The following is a 22,653-nucleotide window of genomic DNA, read 5'->3' as shown; positions in this document are numbered from 1 at the left end:
ACAGACACTTGAATAGCGCACATTTTTCTAGGTTAACATTAGATTGAATTACAACTTTAAGGGTTAGTTCACCCAAAAATGAAAATTAGCTTGTGTTTTACTCACCCTCGAGGCATCCTAGGTGTATATGACTTTCTTCTTTCAGACGAATCCAGTCAGAGTTATATTAAAAATTGTCGTGGCTATTCCAAGCTTTAAAATTGCAGTCAGCGGGTGTTGCAGTTAAACAGTCCACAAGTCGTCAAATAAACCATGCGCATCTGTAATAAAACGTGCCTCACACTGCTCCGGGGGGTGAATAAAGGCCTCCTGTAGCGAATCCATGTGTTTTTGTAAGAAAAATATCCATATTTCAAACGTAATAAACACTTTTCTCTCACTTCCGGCATCTGTGATACACGGATGCCGTTCCGGCGGATGACGTAGTACGTCGGCGTTGCGTGATAAGTGAAGAAAGCGGAGAGAGAACAAAACAAAACGCCAGTCACGAATTAGAAATATAAACCGAGGATTTGTAAAGAAAAATGTCAGGATTTCGCTTTGCTCCAATAAACAAACTCGAGAGACTAGCATATCTCAGAGGCGCGTGTGCTGCGCATATGTGCTGCATCATCCGCCGGAACGGCTTCCGCGTATGACAGATATCGGAAGTGAGAGAAAAGTGTTTATTACGTTTGAAATATGGATATTTTTCTTACAAAAACACATGGATTCGCTACATGAGGCCTTTATTCACCCCCCGGAGCCGTGTGAGGCACGTTTTATTTTGGATGTGCGCACTTTATTTGAAGACTTGTGGACCGTTCAACTGCAACACCCGCTGACTGCAATGATAGAGCTTGGAATAGCCAGGACAATTTTTTATATAACTCCGACTGGATTCGTCTGAAAGAAGAAAGTCATGTACACCTAGGATGCTTCGAGGGTGAGTAAAACACAGTCTAATTTTCATTTTTGGGTGAACTAACCCTTTAACACGGGAACATTAAACATTATACATTGTGATATAGTAATTTTTGTGGAAAATCAACCTTGAAATGTTTTAAATATTGCACATCATATATTAATAGGGGATTTCATAGTAAAAGAGACTTAATCTTTTTTGTTTAAGTAAGATTTTCAAACAGTTTAACTTTGTAACATTAGATTTAAACACAAAAGACTTTTAATGTATTATACAGTAATATATAATAGAATGTATATATTTATAGTGCTTTCTATTTATTGTAAATCATAAATGTGTAAATATACTGCAGTATAAATGGTACTGGTTGACACATTTTTGCCATTGGCTGATATCTTTAGGTTACTCACGTAACCCCGGTCCTCTGATAACATGAGTGAGGTATCTCACTATGGGAATCGCCTCGGGCGTGACCAATCCTGGAAGCACCAATTACACCACGTCGGTCAGTTGACAGACCAATCACGACAGTGATGCGGGAGTCCCGCCTCCCTATTTATATCACTGCATAACGGTCCCTACCTCATTCTCCGCATGTCTCTTCCCTGTGCAGCTGCAAGTAGGGAAGTGTGGTGAGATACCTCACTCATGTTATCAGAGAACTGGGGTTACGTGAGTAACCTAAAGTTCTCTTTCAAACATTCCTTCTTGTATCTCACTATGGGATATAGACAACTCCCGTTCTGCAGATTTGCTGTCCGAAGCAGGTATGTCAACCAACTCAGTGATGTGTGATAATATAAAAACACAAGCCCACCACTATTCACCGAATAGAACGGAGACATGTGAAACATAAAAACATCCTCTGTATGAATGTTATTTATTTATTTTTTACCCACTTAGGACGGAATGAGCCAACGACGGCTCTGTAACATCCAGCCTATTAAATCTGACAAAAGTGTGGTGATGCCCAGCTCACCGCCGCACAAATGTCTTGAATTGAAACGCCCTTAAACACCGCCTACGAGGTGGCCAAGCCTCGGGTACTATGAGCCCTCAGCCCCTCTGGAGGACTAAGACCCATGCTATTATAACCCAATATAATAGCTTCCACTACCCAGTGGGACAGGCGCTGATGAGAAATAGGTTTACCCTTATGAGAATCAGCCCATGAAACAAATAACTGATTACTCTGCCGCAGTGCTTTTGTTCTGTTTACATAGCAACGCAACGTACGGACAGGGCACAAACAATGAAGCCGCTCTTCTTCTGGTGACGAAAAGGGCGGCGGATGAAAAGCCAATAAATCCACTTGATTATAGGCTAGAGCTGACTCGCTCACTTTAGGCACGAACGCTGGATTAGTTTTGAGAGACTCGCGAGTAATCCATAGTGAACTGCATACAGGAGTTATGAACTGACAAAGCATGAAGTTCACTAACCCGCTTTGCAGATGAAAGAGCTTGTAATAATGCGGTCTTTAGCGAAAGGAGCTTCAAATCGCTGCTGTCTATAGGTTCAAAAGGTGTACCAGATCCCACGGTGGAATCAGTGGTTTTGACACCCTGTTCAAACGCTGCGCACCCTTTATAAACCTGCATACAAGCAGGTGTCGACCCATAGTGTTATTGTCAATCCCCACATGACACGCAGAAATCGCCGCGAGATACACCATAACGGTAGAAAAAGCTCTGCCTTTATCCAAAAGTTCTTGCAAAAAACGTAACACATCTGCGACGGAACAGAGAAACGGAACAACGTGCTTATGCGTGCACCATTGCTCGAAAACATTCCATTTCCTATCGTAAGCAGAGCGCGTCGAGGCAGCCCTCGCGTTTTGAATTGTCTCGATCACCCTCGGTGGCATCCCAGTAGTATTTAATTTCAACCTCTCACGGGCCAAGCCTAAAGAGCAACTTTGTCTGGGGCGGGGTGAAAAATCTCCCCGCGCGCTTGTGAGAGGAGGTCTCTGCGCAGCGGGAGAGGCCAGGGCTGATCGCATAGGAGCTGCATTATCTCTGTCAGCCGCAATTTCCCCGGCCAGTTCGGGGCAATAATATGACTGAGTGACCGCACTCCCTTACTCTTCTTAGAGTTGGTACGATCAGACTTAGCGGAGGAAAAGCGTAAAGCAGTACTTTTGGCCACGGGTGCGCTAGAGCATCCACACCCATAGGCGCGCCGTCTCTCGCTAGCAAGAAGAACAGAGGGCAGTGAGTGTTTTCGTGCGATGCGAAGAGATCTACGGCAGCGTGGCCGAATCTCTTCCACAACTGGCCCACTACCTGAGGGAGGAGTGTCCACTCTCCGTACCGAGGATTCCCCCTGGACAGGAGATCCGCCCCCGCATTCATTATTCTCGGGACGTGCGTCGCCCGTAATGAATGAAAGTGTTTCCCGCCCCACACAGTCAGTTTCTATGCCAGACTGTGAAGCTGAGGAGAGCTTGTGCCTCCTTGGCGATTTATATATGCCACCGTGGTCGTGTTGTCTGATGTGATCAAAATGTGGTGGTTCCGCAGAAACTGCACAAAATGTTTCAAAGCTAGAAACACTGTTAACAGTTATAGGTCATTTGTGCACGCTCTGCAGCGATATGGGCCATTTCCCTTTCGCTATTCTGCCCTCGCACACTGCACCACAACCTGAAAGCGACGCATCCGTCGTTACTACCTTCCTCATGGAAACTGCACCCAGTGGAGTCCCTGATTCGAGGAACGAGCGGTTTCTCCAATAACTGAGAGCACACATGCAAAGTGGTGACACCATCACTCTGCGGTTGAGGTGGCGTTTTGGACATAAGTGTTGTGCTGCTGTCCAATTCTGAAACTCTCTCATTCGCAACAGTCCCAAAGGAATAACCGAGACTGTCGAGGCCATCAGCCCCAGAAGGCGTAAACACAGTCTGAATGGGACTTTTTTCCCTTTTTGAAAAAGGGATAGACAGCTGCAAATTGACCTGATGCGCTCCTCTGACAGAAATGCTTGATACCAATCTGAGTCCTAGATAGACTATCTCCTGTGTGGGCACCAGGCAGCTTTTTGTCTCGTTTATCTTGAAACCTAAGCTCTTCAAATCAGACACAAGCATCTTCGTGTCTGTCTCCACTTGCTGCCGTGACGGAGTGCAGAGGAGTAGATCGTCCAAATAAGCTGACACTCTGAGACTCGCTGTTCTCAGCGGTGATAGAGCCGCTTCTATACATTTGCAAAATGTTCTTGGAGCTAATGAGAGCCCGAATGGGACAGTCATAAACTCGTAGGCTGTGCCCTGATAGGCAAACCTGAGGAATTTCCTGTGTGCCGGGTAGATGTCTATATGGAAATATGCGTCTTCCAGATTGACTGAGGTAAACCAGTCTTTCTCTGGAATAAAATGTGACAGCGCTTTGAATGTGGGCATTTTGAACTTGTATTTTCTGAGGTGTTTGTTGAGGTTCTGTAAATCCAGAATGGGACGGAGACCTCCCCCTCTCTTGGGAATTACAAAGTACCGGAAGTAAATGCCGTGCTGGCTGTCCTCCGGCGGCACAGCTCGAATTGCTCTTTTCCTTATTAAAGAGGCTATTTCTTCCTCTAAAACTTGAACTGACTCCCCTTCTGCGGCTGCCATCAACACACTGTCGAACACTGGTGGTTTTGTGTGTGTTTTTATTTTCAAACATTGCTGTGCCCTCGGTCCACTGCCTGGATGCACAGGGAATTTGTTTATTTTCACACCACACATATTCTCTTGTGAACTGTCTTTGTGGGGCACTGGTGCCAACTCCACCCCTGAACTGGTCAAAAGAGAACTTTTTGACATTTCCTTGAGCGGTTCCTGAGTCCAACGCCTTCTCTTGGCGGGAGGGGGAGAAAATAACCACTCGTTTTGAGGGAGGATAACAACAGATACTCCAAGAGTGCTGTTGCTCGTCTGCTTGTCCAGAACATGAGGACGAGTTAGGTTGCTTGGCGTTTCTTCCCTCCCTGTGGGTTTACGGGTCTGTGTCCAGCCGCAGCTGCTGCAAAGGAAGGTTTTCCCCTTGGCTGTGCTGGCTTAGGTTTTACCTCAGTCTGCTGAGGCTGAGGAGGTTTGGGACTCCTGAAAGCCGACTGACCACTTCTGAGAGGGGCATCAAAACCAGGCCATGCTAATAGAGAAGCCTTAGGAATGGGTTTTCGGGGGAGGCAAGCTCGGAAAGCCGCACCCTCCTGCTTCCTCAGATCACACCGCTGGCACATAGCAGTGACTGATGCTCCGAAAAGGGCTTTGGGCTCAACCGGGGTATCCAGGAAATCAACTTTATCTCTGTCAGATAGTCCCAGCCAGAGAGCTTGCTCGCCAACCACTGCCAAGCCCATGCTGCGGCCGCAGCTCTGGACTGCACCCCTGGAGGTTCTCAGGTTGAGATCTGCAATAACGCAGATCTCTTCAAAGAGAGCTGGGTTTGGTGACACAGCATCCATTTGTCTCCCCATCTCCTCCATTAGCTCTGCTTGATAAGCAGTGAAGCGAGAGGTAGCATTCAGAGCCCTCACTGCCAGAGCAGAGGAACGATAGATCTTCTGAAAAACTGAGGCTGTTAAGCGCTCAGTACATCCTGGCAGCGAAGCTGAGGCAGAAGAAAAAGCTGCTCTGCAATTAGGGTTAAGATAATGTGCATGATGTACAGCTCAACAGGAGGGGGATTTGACATCCCTAGCTCCTCCATGTTGTGCACATCCAGTCTGGAAAACCCCTTTACAGGAACCCTGTGTGAAAAGGGTTTGTCCCAAAAACGCTTCATCTCTGAAACGCATGCGGGGGACTGCAGGAATAACTGTTTTAACAGCCGGGGTACGCGACGGCAGTCACTTGCCGTCATATAGGTCTCTCTCCGTTCCCTGGCCCGCCTGCTGCAACGGCCATTCAATAGAAATTTTCGCCGCCGCCCTCCTGCACATTTCAAGCAGGTCGAGCTCCACTTGAGCCGAGGACGGGGACCCTTAGCTTAACGCGCTTCCCGGACGGGAGGGCATCGGTGGTAGGATTGCGTCATCATCATCATCCTCCTCTCCATCCTCCTCCAACAGACGAGCGATCGCTTCATCATCATCCTTCTCCTCCTCTCTTCCCTCTGACAAAATCGGGAAAAGAGGAGGAAGCTTGGGGAGACTTCATCCATAAACTCGCCCCAGCTGCATGACACAGGCAGCTGTTTGGTCGACGGAGAAAGGGAGGGGTCTCCTTTATTAGCGGCCACCACCCGCACTCTTCTCTCCAGAACCCTTGACGGGAGAAGGGAACAGTGTGGACAGCACTCGGGGTTTGCGAGTGCTGCTTGAGTGTGTCTCACCCCCAGGCATACAATACATACTGTAGGGGATGAGAATCCCTGCCTGAAATACTTGCGCCGCATGCACAAGGACATGAGGCATCTTTCCCTGTCGAGGCCCCGCTTGCAGAACTAATAGTCGTGTCCATTCTTTTATCAAGCGCTAAGCTCACTACAACGTGTCGCTTAGAAAAAAGACAGACCAGAGAATTCGTCGTAACTCGTTAATTCGCTCGTTTGTCTCTTAACAATAGTTTCCACCTTGATAGTGAAAAACACCCGCTCTCAGAAAAAAACGTGTTCGGTGACGTACCTTGACGGCTCGTCTAAGAACAGTTAAGCAGCTAATCCTGAAAGGGGCAACCGAGAATTTAGCTTCCAAAAGATCTTCACTGGGAAGAGAACGAGAATGAGGTAGGGACCGTTATGTAGTAATATATATAGGGAGGCGGGACTCCGTTGTGTCGTGATTGGTCTGTCAACTGACAGACGTGGTGTAATTGGTGCTTCCAGGATTGGTCACTCCTGAGGTGATTCCCATAGTGAGATACAGAAGGAATGTTTGAAAGAGAAATATCGTCATACTGCTCAGCAATCCTCTTTTTTTGTTATTGCATACTGATGTTTGTGTTTGGTAAAATGATCTGTGTCTGTGTGTATTTGTGTGTTGTTGTTTTTCTTTGTATGTGTTAGGTAGTGTGCGTTCTTGGAATATTTATAACCTTCTAAGATTGGTGTGTTTTTTAATGTGTGTCTTTGTGTAGGCGGTGGGTGCTCACAGTGAGAAAATAGAAGCAGAAGAAATCAAGTGTAAGGCCATGGCTGAGAATGCTCAGAGAGACCTAGATGAAGCACTTCCTGCTCTGGAGGAAGCCATGAAGGTCATTCTGCATTCATGCGACTATTACTTTCAATACGACATCATACAGCTGCAGTGCCAACTGAATATGTGATACATAATGTTTTCATCAGCACATGAAAAAACTGTGGTAATCTTGTTGGACTGTCTTCAGGCTCTGGAGTCGCTCAATAAGAAAGATATGACGGAGATCAAGTCATATGGCAGACCTCCAGCTCTTGTGGAAACCGTCATGCAGGCAGTTATGATCCTCAGAGGATGTGATCCAACTTGGGCGGAGGCCAAGAGACAACTGGGTACGAGAAAGAGAAAGTTCCAGATCTTTATTAAATCACTCCATCACACTGATGTCACACATGGATTCAGGCACTGGCTCAGTCATGAAATCCATACCAGACTACTGTATAACCAAAATCACATGAGCCAAACAGAGAAAGGGGAGGGTTGAGTGATTCATTAGCATGCCAGGATATATTTAAAAAGGTCAGCACAATGCGGTAGAAAGCACATAACCACAGAACAGATTGCAGAAAAAAAAAGAAATGTGTGCTTGCCTGAGGCTGAATTCAAGCCATTTGTTTTAGGAGAGGCCAACTTCATTAAGCAGTTGGTGAATTTTGATAAGAACAACATCTCCGACCGCGTGCTGAAGACCATTGGACAGTACTGCACGCAGCCCGACTTCCAGCCTGAGATCATTGGACGGATCTCACTTGCTGCAAATTACCTTTGCATGTGGATGAGGGCCATGGAGGTACAGCAATCATGAGTTACACAATTGCACACAAAGAACAAAACCATATTACCATCAGCATCAATGGTTTCTTCAAAGCGCTTTAAAGTCACCATGAAATCAAAATCGACAATTCTTATCGTATATCTTGAATTTTTTTATGGAATATTTCAGTGTTTATTATAAATGATTTATCTGTGCACATTAACTTCCCCTCCCCCTCACAACGATATCTTGTCTATGATTATGTGTGCATCAGTGCAATGACTGGGCAATAAATTCTCCTCTCCAGCAACCTGTCACTTACATGAGATCGCAGTAATTAGTAAACGACAACCATCCAATCAATTTCCAATAGACAAAATCAAACAAACAAACAAAAATTTTCATTCAAGAAGCTGTTTCTATTAGATATGCGTCATAACAGGGAAGAAAAGACAATCGCAATTTCTGTTTCACGCTGAAGGGTGGGTGTTTATTGGCTTTCAATGTTTTTATTGTTCATCAGCTGGTAAAACAATCGCTCCTACAGAAATTCCTATAATATCTCTCCTGAAAAAGTGGGTTCATCTAAGGTGCGGTCACATCTACCATTTCTTAATTTCAGTAGTAATACGTGCTATCAAGAGTTTTGTGTGAGAGTGAAAAAATTCCCCACAGATTTTGCTTCGTTTTAAGTTTGTCATGCAAATTTGCCATGTTTGCCAACAGAAGATTGCTTGGTTTTAAAGTGACTATTGTTTGAGTTGTACTTCTTGCTATACTATTGACAATGGACATTTTTTGCCTGCAAAATTTATCTGGAATTTCTGTAATCTGAATTCTGCACCATTAGAGTTTGTGCCATTTTTTAGATATTGTTAAAGTTATCATTCTTGGTGTAAAGGGGCCTTGACACTGAAACTTTTTTTAATGTTCTCATACCTTTGTGTATGTATGTATTAGGTATACAGCCGTATCTACACGGTGGTTGAGCCAAAGAGAGCCAGGATGCATGGAGCAATGACTCAGCTGGATGAGAAACAGGCCACACTAGCTGAGGCCCAGGGCAAACTCAGAGATATATATATATGTTTTAAGGCAAGTTCACACCTAAAACAAAAACTATAATGGTAACTACAGTATATTACCATCAGCACCAGTGGTTTATTCAAAGCACTTTAAAGTCACCATGAAATCCAAAATGACAATTCTTACTGTATTTCTTTTATTTTTTTATGTATTTCAGTGTTTATTATAAATTATTTATCCATGCACATTAACTTCCCCACCACAGCAATGTCTTGTCTCTGATAACGTGTGCATTGGCGCAATGACTGGCCAATAAATTCCTGTCACCTGTCACTTACATGAGATCGCAGTAATTAGAAAACAACCATCCAATTAATTCCGAATAGGCAAAATCAAGTCCCACCATGTTTTTTGGATTCAGGCACTGGCTCAGGCATGAAATCCATACCAGACTACTGTATAACCAAAATCACATGAGCCAAACAGAGAAAGGGGAGGGTTGGGTGATTCATTAGCATGCCAGGATATATTTAAAAAGGTCAGCACAATGCGGTAGAAAGCACATAACCACAGAACAGATTGCAGAAAAAAAAAATGAAATATGTGCTTGCCTGAGGCTGAATTCAAGCCATTTGTTTTAGGAGAGGGCAACTTCATTAAGCAGTTGGTGAATTTTGATAAGAACAACATCTCCGACCGCGTGCTGAAGACCATTGGACAGTACTGCACGCAGCTTTTTTTTTTTTTTCGAAAAGCTGTTTCTCTTAGATATAAGCCACAATAGGGAAGGAAAGACTTTAAGAATAGTTAAAGTTTAAGAATTTCTTTTAGATATTGTTAAAGTTATCATTGTTGGTGTAAAGGGGTCTTGACACTAAAACATTTTTTTTTTATGTTCTCATACCTTTCTGTGTGTATATATCAGGTATATGGCCGTATCTACAGGGTGGTTGAGCCAAAGAGAGCCAGGCTGCATGGAGCAATGACTCAGCTGGCTGAGAAACAGGCCGCACTGGCTGAGGCCCAGGGCAAACTTAGAGAGGTCAGCATGTGTCAGTCTGTCCTGCACTATATTTGTGCATGCATGTGGGCATGACTTTATGTTAATACTATTTGAGTTATATAGTGCTAAAAACGTGTTTGTGTATGTGTGTCTATAGGTAGGAGAGAAACTGGATCAGCTGAAGCGGCAATATGATGAAAAGCTGGCCCAGAAAGAGGAGCTACGGAGGAAATCTGAGGACATGGAGCTCAAACTGGACCGGGCCGGCAAGCTGGTGTCTGGACTGGCAGGAGAGAGAGTTCGCTGGGAGGAGACAGTGGCTGTACGCACAAACACACACATAGTCACCCTCCAGTCACCTTGATGTTTTATATGTGGATGTGAAAATGCAGCCAGGGGTCTCTGATGTGATTGTGAGTGTGTGTGATGGCTCAGGGTCTGGAGAAGAACATGTCCTGTCTGGTGGGAGACTGCCTGCTGGCTGCTGCTTTCCTGTCCTACATGGGCCCTTTCCTGTCCAACTACAGAGATGAGCTGGTCACAAATATCTGGATGAAACAGGTATCTGTCTACCTGTCTGTTATTCTCTATCATTTTATTTTTTTGTTGTTTTTGATGGTCTTTTTTTCTTTCTTATCTGTCTGTCTCTCTTTCTGTCATTGTATCGTTCTGGCAATCTTTCTGTCTGCGTTTTTCTTTGTCATTCTATCTATCTATCTGTCTGTCTGTCCGTCCGTCCGTCCTTCCTTCATTGTCTTTCTGTCTATTGGCCTGTCTGCCATTTTTTTCTATCATTCGTTCATTCCATTGTTGTAGGTGTCAATCTGTTTGTCTGCCTGTCTTTCTGTGACTATTGTTTTTTATGTTACTCTGTCTGTTGTTTTGACTGTCATTTTCTTTTGTCTGCCTGTCTTGCCTTAGCTCATCTTTAGCACCCAGTATAAACTTAGTGCTAATTAATTTTATTGATATAGATAGATAGATAGATAGATAGATAGATAGATAGGGTTTCATCAATTTAAAAGAAAAAATAGGGTCACTCTTAAAAAAAGTTTGAAAACCACTGATCTAGATCATTTGCTGTAAATTAATTCATAGCTTTGCATTGAAAACTGGTTCAGTATTGCATAGTATTGCACACTTCACAGGTTAGAATATTATGACATTATGCAGGTGACAGCTCTAACACTTCATTTCTCTTTCCTCTCGTTCAAATGTCCTTGCCCGAATCCTCCGCTACCCTTTTCATCTCTAGGTGAGAGAACTGGGGGTGCCGTGTTCTCCGGGGTTCAGCTTTGCCATGTTCCTGTCTAAACCCACAGCAGTGCGCGAATGGAATATCCAAGGCCTTCCGTCTGATGCCTTCTCCACTGAGAACGGAGTCATCGTCACCCGTGGCAACCGGTCAGGCCCAGAGAGCCAATCCCTTAACGCTAATTAGAATAATGATGATATCTCATGAATAATGAGCAGTAATGAATAGTGATTGGAGAATAATTAGCTAAAGATAATAGTAAGCTCGGTTTTTTTGGATTGTTCATTTATAGCTAATGCTAATTTCCTCCCTCACACATACACACACACACACACCAAACAGATTAATGGCATTTTGAGATTATGGATTATTAGGAAATAGCCGATTTATGGATAATGTGACATGCATTTATAGTAAGAGCTAATGTTTCTCTCTCCCTGTCCTTCGTCACAGATGGCCACTAATGGTGGACCCTCAAGGACAAGCGCTAAAGTGGATTAAGAACATGGAGTCCAAACGGGTGAATATTTCACACACACACACACACACACACACCACACACATACACATATCCCATATATATAAGTTCATAGAATTCTTTTACTGAACTCAGACTACATTATTTTGCTGGAAATGTCTTGGCAACGAATACAGACATCAGAGCAGGGCAGAAACAATGGAAACGGAGACTGCCGTGATTATTAGACAGTGTTAGATCTACTTCTCCATGGAGAAAAACATAACCCACATTCAGTGCCAACATTACCTGCTCAGAGTCACGATGCCTCATCACATGACTCACCGTCTAATCCACAGACGAGCCGTTTTCAGAGCCCTTATTTAGAATACAAGAATTCCAAACTCAATCCTCCTGTGAGTTAGAAACTGCCTCCCATGTGAGGCAGCGTCTCCTCACCTGCTCTCCTTCAGCAGAATACACCTTCCATTTATCACTCCCTCTGAACACAGATGCACATTAATACACTCGCTCTCTGTGTCTCTGTGCTGGGGTGGGGTGGGTTTTGTTTGCTGAACGATAGATAGATAGATATAGATAGATAGATAGATAGATAGATAGACAAACAGAAGGATGGATAGATAGGCTGTCATGTATGTTCAGGAGACATAGGAGGACGCACACTTTCGATTCATCTCTCAGGATAATTTGCTGTTCAGCTTCAGCCTCTGTTCTTCTTCTCTTTCTGTCTGTGACCTTTTCCTCCTCTTCGCAGGTCTTTTCTCATCTGTAGTGGTGAGTGTCTGGAGCGGCGAGTGCCGTTCACACGCTACAGTTAAACGTTGACATTTACGAACAATAACAAAATGACAGAGCCGAAGCCTCTTTTCTGCCTCCTCCAGCTCTTCTCCATTTCTTTCACATCCCATTTTATTTCTTCGATGTCCATTTATCACTTTTGAATCATATTTATCCTCTCTGCTACCTTTACTTTTTTCTTCTTAGTTGATGTCATTATATCGTCCTCTGTGTGTCCTTCATGTTCTCTTCTAGTCTCATGTTGTCTATCTCTCTCAGGGGTTGAAGGTAATTTTTTTGCGGATCCTGGAGAATGTAGTGCAATTTGGTTCCCCGGTTATTTTGCAGAACGTCCAAGAGGAACTAGATCCTTCACTGGCCCCCATCCTCAACAAGTCCCTCACACGAGTTGGTCAGTCCCCTCTATACACACACAAACAAACACACGACTCAACATTGGCTGATAACATTGCTTAGGTTCAAGTTTTGTATTTATACATATGTGTCTGTCAATAGCATTAAATAGATTTTTAGATGTTATAATTTGACATCCCTAGCTCCTCCATGTTGTGCGCATCCAGTCTGGAAAACCCCTTCACAGGAACCCTGTGTGAAAAGGGTTTGTCCCAAAAACGCTTCATCTCTGAAACGCATGCGGGGGACTGCAGGAATAACTGTTTTAACAGCCGGGGTACGCGACGGCAGTCACTTGCCGTCATATAGGTCTCTCTCCGTTCCTTGGCCCGCCTGCTGCAACGGCCATTCAATAGAAATTTTCGCCGCCGCCCTCCTGCACATTTCAAGCAGGTCGAGCTCCACTTGAGCCGAGGACGGGGACCCTTAGCTTAACGCGCTTCCCGGACGGGAGGGCATCGGTGGTAGGATTGCGTCATCATCATCATCCTCCTCTCCATCCTCCTCCAACAGACGAGCGATCGCTTCATCATCATCCTTCTCCTCCTCTCTTCCCTCTGACAAAATCGGGAAAAGAGGAGGAAGCTTGGGGAGACTTCATCCATAAACTCGCCCCAGCTGCATGACACAGGCAGCTGTTTGGTCGACGGAGAAAGGGAGGGGTCTCCTTTATTAGCGGCCACCACCCGCACTCTTCTCTCCAGAACCCTTGACGGGAGAAGGGAACAGTGTGGACAGCACTCGGGGTTTGCGAGTGCTGCTTGAGTGTGTCTCACCCCCAGGCATACAATACATACTGTAGGGGATGAGAATCCCTGCCTGAAATACTTGCGCCGCATGCACAAGGACATGAGGCATCTTTCCCTGTCGAGGCCCCGCTTGCAGAACTAATAGTCGTGTCCATTCTTTTATCAAGCGCTAAGCTCACTACAACGTGTCGCTTAGAAAAAAGACAGACCAGAGAATTCGTCGTAACTCGTTAATTCGCTCGTTTGTCTCTTAACAATAGTTTCCACCTTGATAGTGAAAAACACCCGCTCTCAGAAAAAAACGTGTTCGGTGACGTACCTTGACGGCTCGTCTAAGAACAGTTAAGCAGCTAATCCTGAAAGGGGCAACCGAGAATTTAGCTTCCAAAAGATCTTCACTGGGAAGAGAACGAGAATGAGGTAGGGACCGTTATGTAGTAATATATATAGGGAGGCGGGACTCCGTTGTGTCGTGATTGGTCTGTCAACTGACAGACGTGGTGTAATTGGTGCTTCCAGGATTGGTCACTCCTGAGGTGATTCCCATAGTGTGATACAGAAGGAATGTTTGAAAGAGAAATATCGTCATACTGCTCAGCAATCCTCTTTTTTTGTTATTGCATACTGATGTTTGTGTTTGGTAAAATGATCTGTGTCTGTGTGTATTTGTGTGTTGTTGTTTTTCTTTGTATGTGTTAGGTAGTGTGCGTTCTTGGAATATTTATAACCTTCTAAGATTGGTGTGTTTTTTAATGTGTGTCTTTGTGTAGGCGGTGGGTGCTCACAGTGAGAAAATAGAAGCAGAAGAAATCAAGTGTAAGGCCATGGCTGAGAATGCTCAGAGAGACCTAGATGAAGCACTTCCTGCTCTGGAGGAAGCCATGAAGGTCATTCTGCATTCATGCGACTATTACTTTCAATACGACATCATACAGCTGCAGTGCCAACTGAATATGTGATACATAATGTTTTCATCAGCACATGAAAAAACTGTGGTAATCTTGTTGGACTGTCTTCAGGCTCTGGAGTCGCTCAATAAGAAAGATATGACGGAGATCAAGTCATATGGCAGACCTCCAGCTCTTGTGGAAACCGTCATGCAGGCAGTTATGATCCTCAGAGGATGTGATCCAACTTGGGCGGAGGCCAAGAGACAACTGGGTACGAGAAAGAGAAAGTTCCAGATCTTTATTAAATCACTCCATCACACTGATGTCACACATGGATTCAGGCACTGGCTCAGTCATGAAATCCATACCAGACTACTGTATAACCAAAATCACATGAGCCAAACAGAGAAAGGGGAGGGTTGGGTGATTCATTAGCATGCCAGGATATATTTAAAAAGGTCAGCACAATGCGGTAGAAAGCACATAACCACAGAACAGATTGCAGAAAAAAAAAATGAAATATGTGCTTGCCTGAGGCTGAATTCAAGCCATTTGTTTTAGGAGAGGGCAACTTCATTAAGCAGTTGGTGAATTTTGATAAGAACAACATCTCCGACCGCGTGCTGAAGACCATTGGACAGTACTGCACGCAGCCCGACTTCCAGCCTGAGATCATCGGACGGGTCTCACTCGCTGCAAAGTCCCTCTGCATGTGGGTCAGGGCCATGGAGGTACAACAATCATGAACAATTACAACGGTTACGACACCAGAATGGTGTTATGCTGCCCGATAGATAGATAGATAGATAGATAGGGTTTCATCAATTTAAAAGAAAAAATAGGGTCACTCTTAAAAAAAGTTTGAAAACCACTGATCTAGATCATTTGCTGTAAATTAATTCATAGCTTTGCATTGAAAACTGGTTCAGTATTGCATAGTATTGCACACTTCACAGGTTAGAATATTATGACATTATGCAGGTGACAGCTCTAACACTTCATTTCTCTTTCCTCTCGTTCAAATGTCCTTGCCCGAATCCTCCGCTACCCTTTTCATCTCTAGGTGAGAGAACTGGGGGTGCCGTGTTCTCCGGGGTTCAGCTTTGCCATGTTCCTGTCTAAACCCACAGCAGTGCGCGAATGGAATATCCAAGGCCTTCCGTCTGATGCCTTCTCCACTGAGAACGGAGTCATCGTCACCCGTGGCAACCGGTCAGGCCCAGAGAGCCAATCCCTTAACGCTAATTAGAATAATGATGATATCTCATGAATAATGAGCAGTAATGAATAGTGATTGGAGAATAATTAGCTAAAGATAATAGTAAGCTCGGTTTTTTTGGATTGTTCATTTATAGCTAATGCTAATTTCCTCCCTCACACATACACACACACACACACCAAACAGATTAATGGCATTTTGAGATTATGGATTATTAGGAAATAGCCGATTTATGGATAATGTGACATGCATTTATAGTAAGAGCTAATGTTTCTCTCTCCCTGTCCTTCGTCACAGATGGCCACTAATGGTGGACCCTCAAGGACAAGCGCTAAAGTGGATTAAGAACATGGAGTCCAAACGGGTGAATATTTCACACACACACACACACACACACACCACACACATACACATATCCCATATATATAAGTTCATAGAATTCTTTTACTGAACTCAGACTACATTATTTTGCTGGAAATGTCTTGGCAACGAATACAGACATCAGAGCAGGGCAGAAACAATGGAAACGGAGACTGCCGTGATTATTAGACAGTGTTAGATCTACTTCTCCATGGAGAAAAACATAACCCACATTCAGTGCCAACATTACCTGCTCAGAGTCACGATGCCTCATCACACACACACACACACACACACACACACCACACACATACACATATCCCATATATATAAGTTCATAGAATTCTTTTACTGAACTCAGACTACATTATTTTGCTGGAAATGTCTTGGCAACGAATACAGACATCAGAGCAGGGCAGAAACAATGGAAACGGAGACTGTCGTGATTATTAGACAGTTAGATCTACTTCTCCATGGAGAAAAACATAACCCACATTCAGTGCCAACATTACCTGCTCAGAGTCACGATGCCTCATCACATGACTCACCGTCTAACCCACAGACGAGCCATTTTCAGAGCCCTTAATTAGAATACAAGAACTCCAAACTCAATTCTCCTGTGAGTTGGAAACTGTGTCCCCTGTGAGGCCGCATCTCCTCACCTGCTCTCCTTCAGCAGAATACACCTTCCATTTATCACTCCCTCTGAACACAGATGCACATTAATACACTCGCTCTCTGTGTCTCTGTGCTGGGGTGGGGTGGGTTTTGTTTGCTGAACGATAGATAGATAGATATAGATAGATAGATAGATAGATAGATAGACAAACAGAAGGATGGATAGATAGGCTGTCATGTATGTTCAGGAGACATAGGAGGACGCACACTTTCGATTCATCTCTCAGGATAATTTGCTGTTCAGCTTCAGCCTCTGTTCTTCTTCTCTTTCTGTCTGTGACCTTTTCCTCCTCTTCGCAGGTCTTTTCTCATCTGTAGTGGTGAGTGTCTGGAGCGGCGAGTGCCGTTCACACGCTACAGTTAAACGTTGACATTTACGAACAATAACAAAATGACAGAGCCGAAGCCTCTTTTCTGCCTCCTCCAGCTCTTCTCCATTTCTTTCACATCCCATTTTATTTCTTCGATGTCCATTTATCACTTTTGAATCATATTTATCCTCTCTGCTACCTTTACTTTTTTCTTCTTAGTTGATGTCATTATATCGTCCTCTGTGTGTCCTTCATGTTCTCTTCTAGTCTCATGTTGTCTTTCTCTCTCAGGGGTTGAAGGTAATAGACCTGCAGATGCCGGATTTTTTGCGGATCCTGGAGAATGCGGTGCAGTTTGGTTCCCCAGTTCTTTTGCAGAACGTCCAAGAGGAACTAGATCCTTCACTAGCCCCCATTCTCAACAAGTCCCTCACAAAAGTTGGTCAGTCCCCTCTATACACACACAAACACACACACGACTCACCATTGACTGATAACATTGCTTAATCAGGATGACAGAATATGCAGGATGTAATGGGTTCAGGTTGTGTATATATGAATATGTGTCTGTTGAAAGCATTTTTTGATGTTATAGCAGTGTAATTTACTGGTATAATGCTATTTAAAGGTTATTTTACTGGGAAAAGTATTTTTACTATAAAATGATCTTTACATCATGCAAACCGTAATAAATTTAATGAAGTAAAATAGCTTAAAAAATCTGTATTTTGTTTCTAGTACTTAAAAATAGCATACGAAAAAATGTCTCAGGGCCAGAGAAACTGTCACCGGGGCAAGTAAAATTTGGCAGAGTGATTTAAAAAGTTGGCCTGGTAAGGTTGTAGGTTCGAATTCCACAAGGAATGATCTGTGGAAATATTGCATATCTCTTGTGTGTGTTCTGCAGGTGGGCGTTTCTTGTTAAAACTGGGAGATAAAGAAGTGGAATACAGTCCTGAATTCCGTTTCTACATGACCACCAAACTGTCCAATCCACATTACACTCCTGAAATCTCTTCCAAAACCACTATCGTCAACTTTGCTGTTAAAGAACAGGTCAGTGTGTGTTAATGAACTTGTTCCCATGACAGAGGTATTTGAGGATGAAACATAACTCTGTGTGCATCAGGGTCTGGAGGCCCAGCTGCTGGGGATCGTGGTGAGGAAGGAGCGTCCTGAGCTGGAGGAACAGAAGGACTCTCTGGTGATCAACATCGCCTCTGGCAAGAGGAAACTGCAGGAGCTGGAGGACGAGATCCTGCGGTGGGCGGCACACACGCTCGCACATGTCACAGCTCTGCATTAGCACCTTCATACAAGTGCCACTAACACATCAGTAATTCTAATCAACAGTGTATTTATACTGGCAAGTCTCACATTTTGCACTCATCCATTTTGTTTGTGTTTGTGTGCAGGTTGCTGAATGAGGCGTCCGGCTCCCTGCTGGATGACGTTCAGCTGGTGAACACCCTGCAGACCTCCAAAGTCACGGCCACGGAGGTCGCAGAACAACTGGAGATCAGCGAACTGACCGAGAGCCAAATCGATACCGCCAGAGAGGTGAGAGAGAGAGAGAGGGGGATGAGGGGGAGGTCAAGGAGAGAGAGATGGTGTGAGGGAGGGTGCTGAAAGGGTTGCCTGATTGGATTAAAGATTGCGCCTCTGAATAAGGCAGAGAGATAAAAAGACTGCTGAGATGAGGATGTTGATAGCAGGAGAGGCAGATAAAGCTATAGACACCACTCTGTGTGTGTGTTTGTGTGTGTTCAGGCCTACCGCCCCTGCGCCCAGAGGGCGTCCATCCTGTTCTTTGTACTGAATGATCTGGGCTATATAGATCCCATGTATCAGTTCTCTCTGGACGCCTACACCAACCTGTTCACCCTGAGTATAGAGAGCAGCCCCCGCAGCCACAAACTGGAGGAGAGGATAAACAACCTCAACAGACACCACACTTATGCCGTCTACAGGTCTGAAACACAAACTCACATACACATGCATATATTTACAGAGGTGTTCCTTTGTTACTGTGCAGTTTTTGGAGTTTTTTCACTGTACTTGCACTCTTATGCCCCAGAGGTTGATTTTTATTAAAACCTACAGATGCCAGTAGCATGTACTTTTTCTAATTTCAAAATGCCTTTTAAGAATAAGTTTTGTGTCTTAAAGCATGAAAATCTCTTTTAAAGATTATTACATTTTTATTCAAACTATTTTAATTGTAACAAAAAATAAAATATAAAAGCTATTTTCATATTTCTGTGAAAATTATATATACTGTGTACACTACCAATTCAAAGGTTTGGGATCAGTACGATTTCGATTTCTTTTTATGTTTTTGAAAGAAGCCTCTTATGATCACCAAGGCTGCATTTATTTGATAAAAAAATGCAATAAAAACAATATTGTGAAATGTTATTATAATTCAAATAACTGTTTAGAAATAAAAATATTTTAATGTCATTTATTCCAGTGATGGCAAAGCAGCTATAACTCCAGTCTTCAGTGTCACATGATCCTTAAGAAATCATTCACATTTCTTATTACCACAACTGAAAACAGTTGTGCTTAAAATACTTTGTGGAAACCGTAGTAATTTTTTTTTTTTCAGGATTCTTTTTGAACTAGAAAGTTTAAAGAACCACATTTATTTTGAAATGTCACAGTCACTTTTGATTAGTTCAGTGGGTCTTTGCTAAATAGAAGTATTAATTTCTTAAAACAAAAAAAAACTCCAAACTTTTGAACAGTTGTGCATGTACATAGCATTTATGTAGCATTACACTGTTTCTATCTTCATATGTCTTCATATGTAAATGTAAGTAACTGTATTTACCCATGGGACATTTTTCATAAATGATGCACACACATATACAGCCACATACATAATCATCATGTAGTGCTTGCTCGTTGTCATCTCACATTTTTTTAATGGTTTTTTAAATCTTATTAAGCTGACTTTCAGAGTGATGTCAGAGAGTTTGATCTGTTTGCAGATACACCTGTCGAGGACTGTTTGAGTGTCACAAGCTCCTGTTCAGTTTCCACATGTGCGCCAAGATCCTGGAGGCGTCCAGAAAGCTCAACATTGATGAATACAGCTTCTTTCTCCGGGGGGGACTGGTGAGAGCTGCAGGGGGGAGTGTGTTTGTGTGTGTGTTCTGGTTCTGAAAGTGGATTTTTGGAAAAGATTGTTTTGACTTGTTTAAAAATAAAAAAAGTCCTCATGTTACATAAAGCAATCTGTGTGGTGTGTGTGTATGTGTGTGTTAGGTTCTGGATAAGGAGAAACAGATGGATAACCCCTGCTCTATCTGGCTGTCTGACTCTAACTGGGACAACATAACTGAACTGGATAAGCTGACTAATTTCCATGGACTCATGGCCTCGTTTGAGCAGTACCCTCGAGACTGGCACCTCTGGTACACCAATCCAGAACCAGAGAAAGCACCGCTTCCTGGTAATGTGTGTGTGTATGGGCGTCAAGTTTTGCGTACATTGTGGGAACCTAATTTTAGGATATAAGGTTTGGTTTGGGTTAGGAATCTTACAATCAGAATGATTCTGGCTCCTTAATGGTTCTTAATGGGAATCAGAGCCAATGTCAGAGTTGTATGGATTTAAAATGGTGTTCTGTCCACACTGGCAGAAGAATGCATCTTCCATTAACCTGAAGAAAATATCATTCAGTTCTGGTACTTAAAAAAAGGTTCATGGTTCAGAGATCCTAGTTAGGGAATAGAAAATATCATTAGAGCAATATGAAAACAATACAAGTCAATGAAAAGTCCCCTTTTAAAGTTAGTGAAGTGAAACACATTATCACCTTGTTTCTTAATTTCCCTCTTCATTTCTCTTCCCAAAAAATCTTGTGTGATATAACTTGTGTTTGTTTGTTTGCTGGTTTTTATTGTATTTGTTATACTTGTATTTTTTAAATAGTTTTTGCCATGAAAATAGCCTTTGATGCTGACATGGCATTAAATAAATATATATACTATACTATACTACATTTCTCTTCCCTCTCTCCCTTCCTGACCTGAATGCCACAATCTGCCTCTTTGTTTTTTTTTTCCTCTCTTTCGCTCTCTGCACAGGAGAATGGCAAAAAAACTGCAATGAGCTGCAGAGGATGCTGATTGTACGATCTCTCCGACAGGATCGCGTCTCTCTCTGCGTCACGACTTTCGTCATCAATAACCTGGGCTCTCAGTTCGTAGAGCCGCCCATTCTCGATATGAAGGCTGTGAGTGTCACCCACACACACATACACACCCACACACACAAAGATGTCTGCTCACCTTAAAGCTTAGTATGAAAATGAATAAATGAGCAAAGAAATTAACTTTTTTTGTTCTTTATATCATAGTGGCTCTTGGGTGAGATTTGAAAATTGCAAAGTTTTGTGTTACATTAAGGTGAAATGTACTCAGATTGTTAATGACACCGTTCTATAAGAAGCTGACATTTTCAGCTTTTGAACTCAGAAAATTGAATGTGAGACTGCTTTTTAACTCTTACCTCTCTGGACCTCTGGAGCATAATAACCAACACAACTTACCAACACCAGGGCTTTTTTTTTTGCCGGCCTGCGTCTCCCTCTAGACAGAGAGTGAGAGACTGCATGAAATAAATCAGATATGCTTCAGAGTTACCTAAATGCAATTGATTTTTTTCCCCCTTTTTCATTTTTCTCTCAGTTCTTTAGTATGCATTTTGACTTTTGCATTTACTTAGAAAATAGAAACCATCTGAATCAAAAAATCATCTGCATTTGCACCAAAACCCATTTACTCTATGTGTGTGTGTGTGTGTGCCTCAGGTTTTAGCGGACAGCACCATGAGGACTCCTCTGATCTTTGTGCTGTCCCCTGGTGTGGACCCAACAGCATCCCTGGTTCAGCTGGCAGAGACGTCAGGCATGGGTCAGCGCTTCTTTGCCCTCTCACTGGGTCAGGGCCAGGCACCCATCGCAACGCGGCTGATCAAAGAGGGAGTCGCAAACGGTGAGGTGATCTCTCTGCCTGTGTTTTTGCCACTATTTATCTCCCTGTTTATAGGTTCCTCTGATAACTCTTAATGGTTTGCCCTCAAAATTAAGTTAGATGAGTAGATTGGGAGTTTGGGATTAGTAAAATTGATTGATTGATTATTTATTTTTGTTTTTAAAAGAAATTATTTTATTTAGCTATTTGTTTGCATTAAATTGATCATAAGTGAGAGTAAGGCATTTACAATGTTTTTTTTTTTTTTACTTTATTCATCAAAAAATCTTGAAAAAAATGTATCACAGTTTCCACAAAAAAAAAAAAGCAGCACAACTGTTTTCAACATTGATATAAATAGAGAAGCACCAAATCAGCATATTAGAATGGTTTCTGAAGGATCATATTACACTGAATACTGGAGTAATGGCAGTGGTGTAAAGTGTTTGAGTAAATCTAATTACTTAAGTACTTAAAGGCACAATATGTAAGATTTTTTCATTAAAATATCCAAAAACCACTAGAACAGTGTTATATATTTTGCTGACTTGTGTACTTACATTATCCCAAATGTTTGAAGAATGTTTAAATCCAGAGAAATAAGCAATTTTAACTAGTGACGCGGACCGTGTCCATAGTGTCATTGTGTCGCCTGCCAATGACGTCATAACCCTCGATTTCCGGTTTTGTTTTCTAGAACACATGGAAACACCAAAGACGCTTTAATATG

General features: G+C 43.0%; 1 protein-coding gene across 1 annotated transcript in view; it reads left to right on the top strand.

Moving 5' to 3' along the window:
- The window catches only part of LOC107719783 (dynein, axonemal, heavy chain 2), a 138,668-nt gene that overhangs the window by 102,072 nt on the left and 13,943 nt on the right, over positions 1 to 22,653 (top strand). Inside the window, exons 55-71 of the mRNA XM_016527297.1 lie at positions 6,966 to 7,082; positions 7,215 to 7,356; positions 7,645 to 7,814; positions 9,730 to 9,846; positions 9,965 to 10,129; positions 10,243 to 10,368; positions 11,063 to 11,211; positions 11,516 to 11,582; positions 17,230 to 17,380; positions 17,846 to 17,994; positions 18,068 to 18,201; positions 18,354 to 18,498; positions 18,709 to 18,908; positions 19,935 to 20,061; positions 20,212 to 20,398; positions 21,036 to 21,184; positions 21,761 to 21,944. Coding sequence (XP_016382783.1) covers positions 6,966 to 7,082; positions 7,215 to 7,356; positions 7,645 to 7,814; positions 9,730 to 9,846; positions 9,965 to 10,129; positions 10,243 to 10,368; positions 11,063 to 11,211; positions 11,516 to 11,582; positions 17,230 to 17,380; positions 17,846 to 17,994; positions 18,068 to 18,201; positions 18,354 to 18,498; positions 18,709 to 18,908; positions 19,935 to 20,061; positions 20,212 to 20,398; positions 21,036 to 21,184; positions 21,761 to 21,944 — 2,479 coding nt within the window. The remainder of the gene's footprint in view (positions 1 to 6,965; positions 7,083 to 7,214; positions 7,357 to 7,644; positions 7,815 to 9,729; positions 9,847 to 9,964; positions 10,130 to 10,242; positions 10,369 to 11,062; positions 11,212 to 11,515; positions 11,583 to 17,229; positions 17,381 to 17,845; positions 17,995 to 18,067; positions 18,202 to 18,353; positions 18,499 to 18,708; positions 18,909 to 19,934; positions 20,062 to 20,211; positions 20,399 to 21,035; positions 21,185 to 21,760; positions 21,945 to 22,653) is intronic.

Source organism: Sinocyclocheilus rhinocerous, unplaced genomic scaffold, assembly GCF_001515625.1.
Source record: "Sinocyclocheilus rhinocerous isolate Xijiao unplaced genomic scaffold, SAMN03320098_v1.1 scaffold962, whole genome shotgun sequence".
NCBI lineage: Eukaryota > Metazoa > Chordata > Actinopteri > Cypriniformes > Cyprinidae > Sinocyclocheilus > Sinocyclocheilus rhinocerous.
The sequence above is the reverse complement of the archived record's forward strand: the minus strand, read 5'-3'. Positions and strand labels throughout refer to the sequence as shown.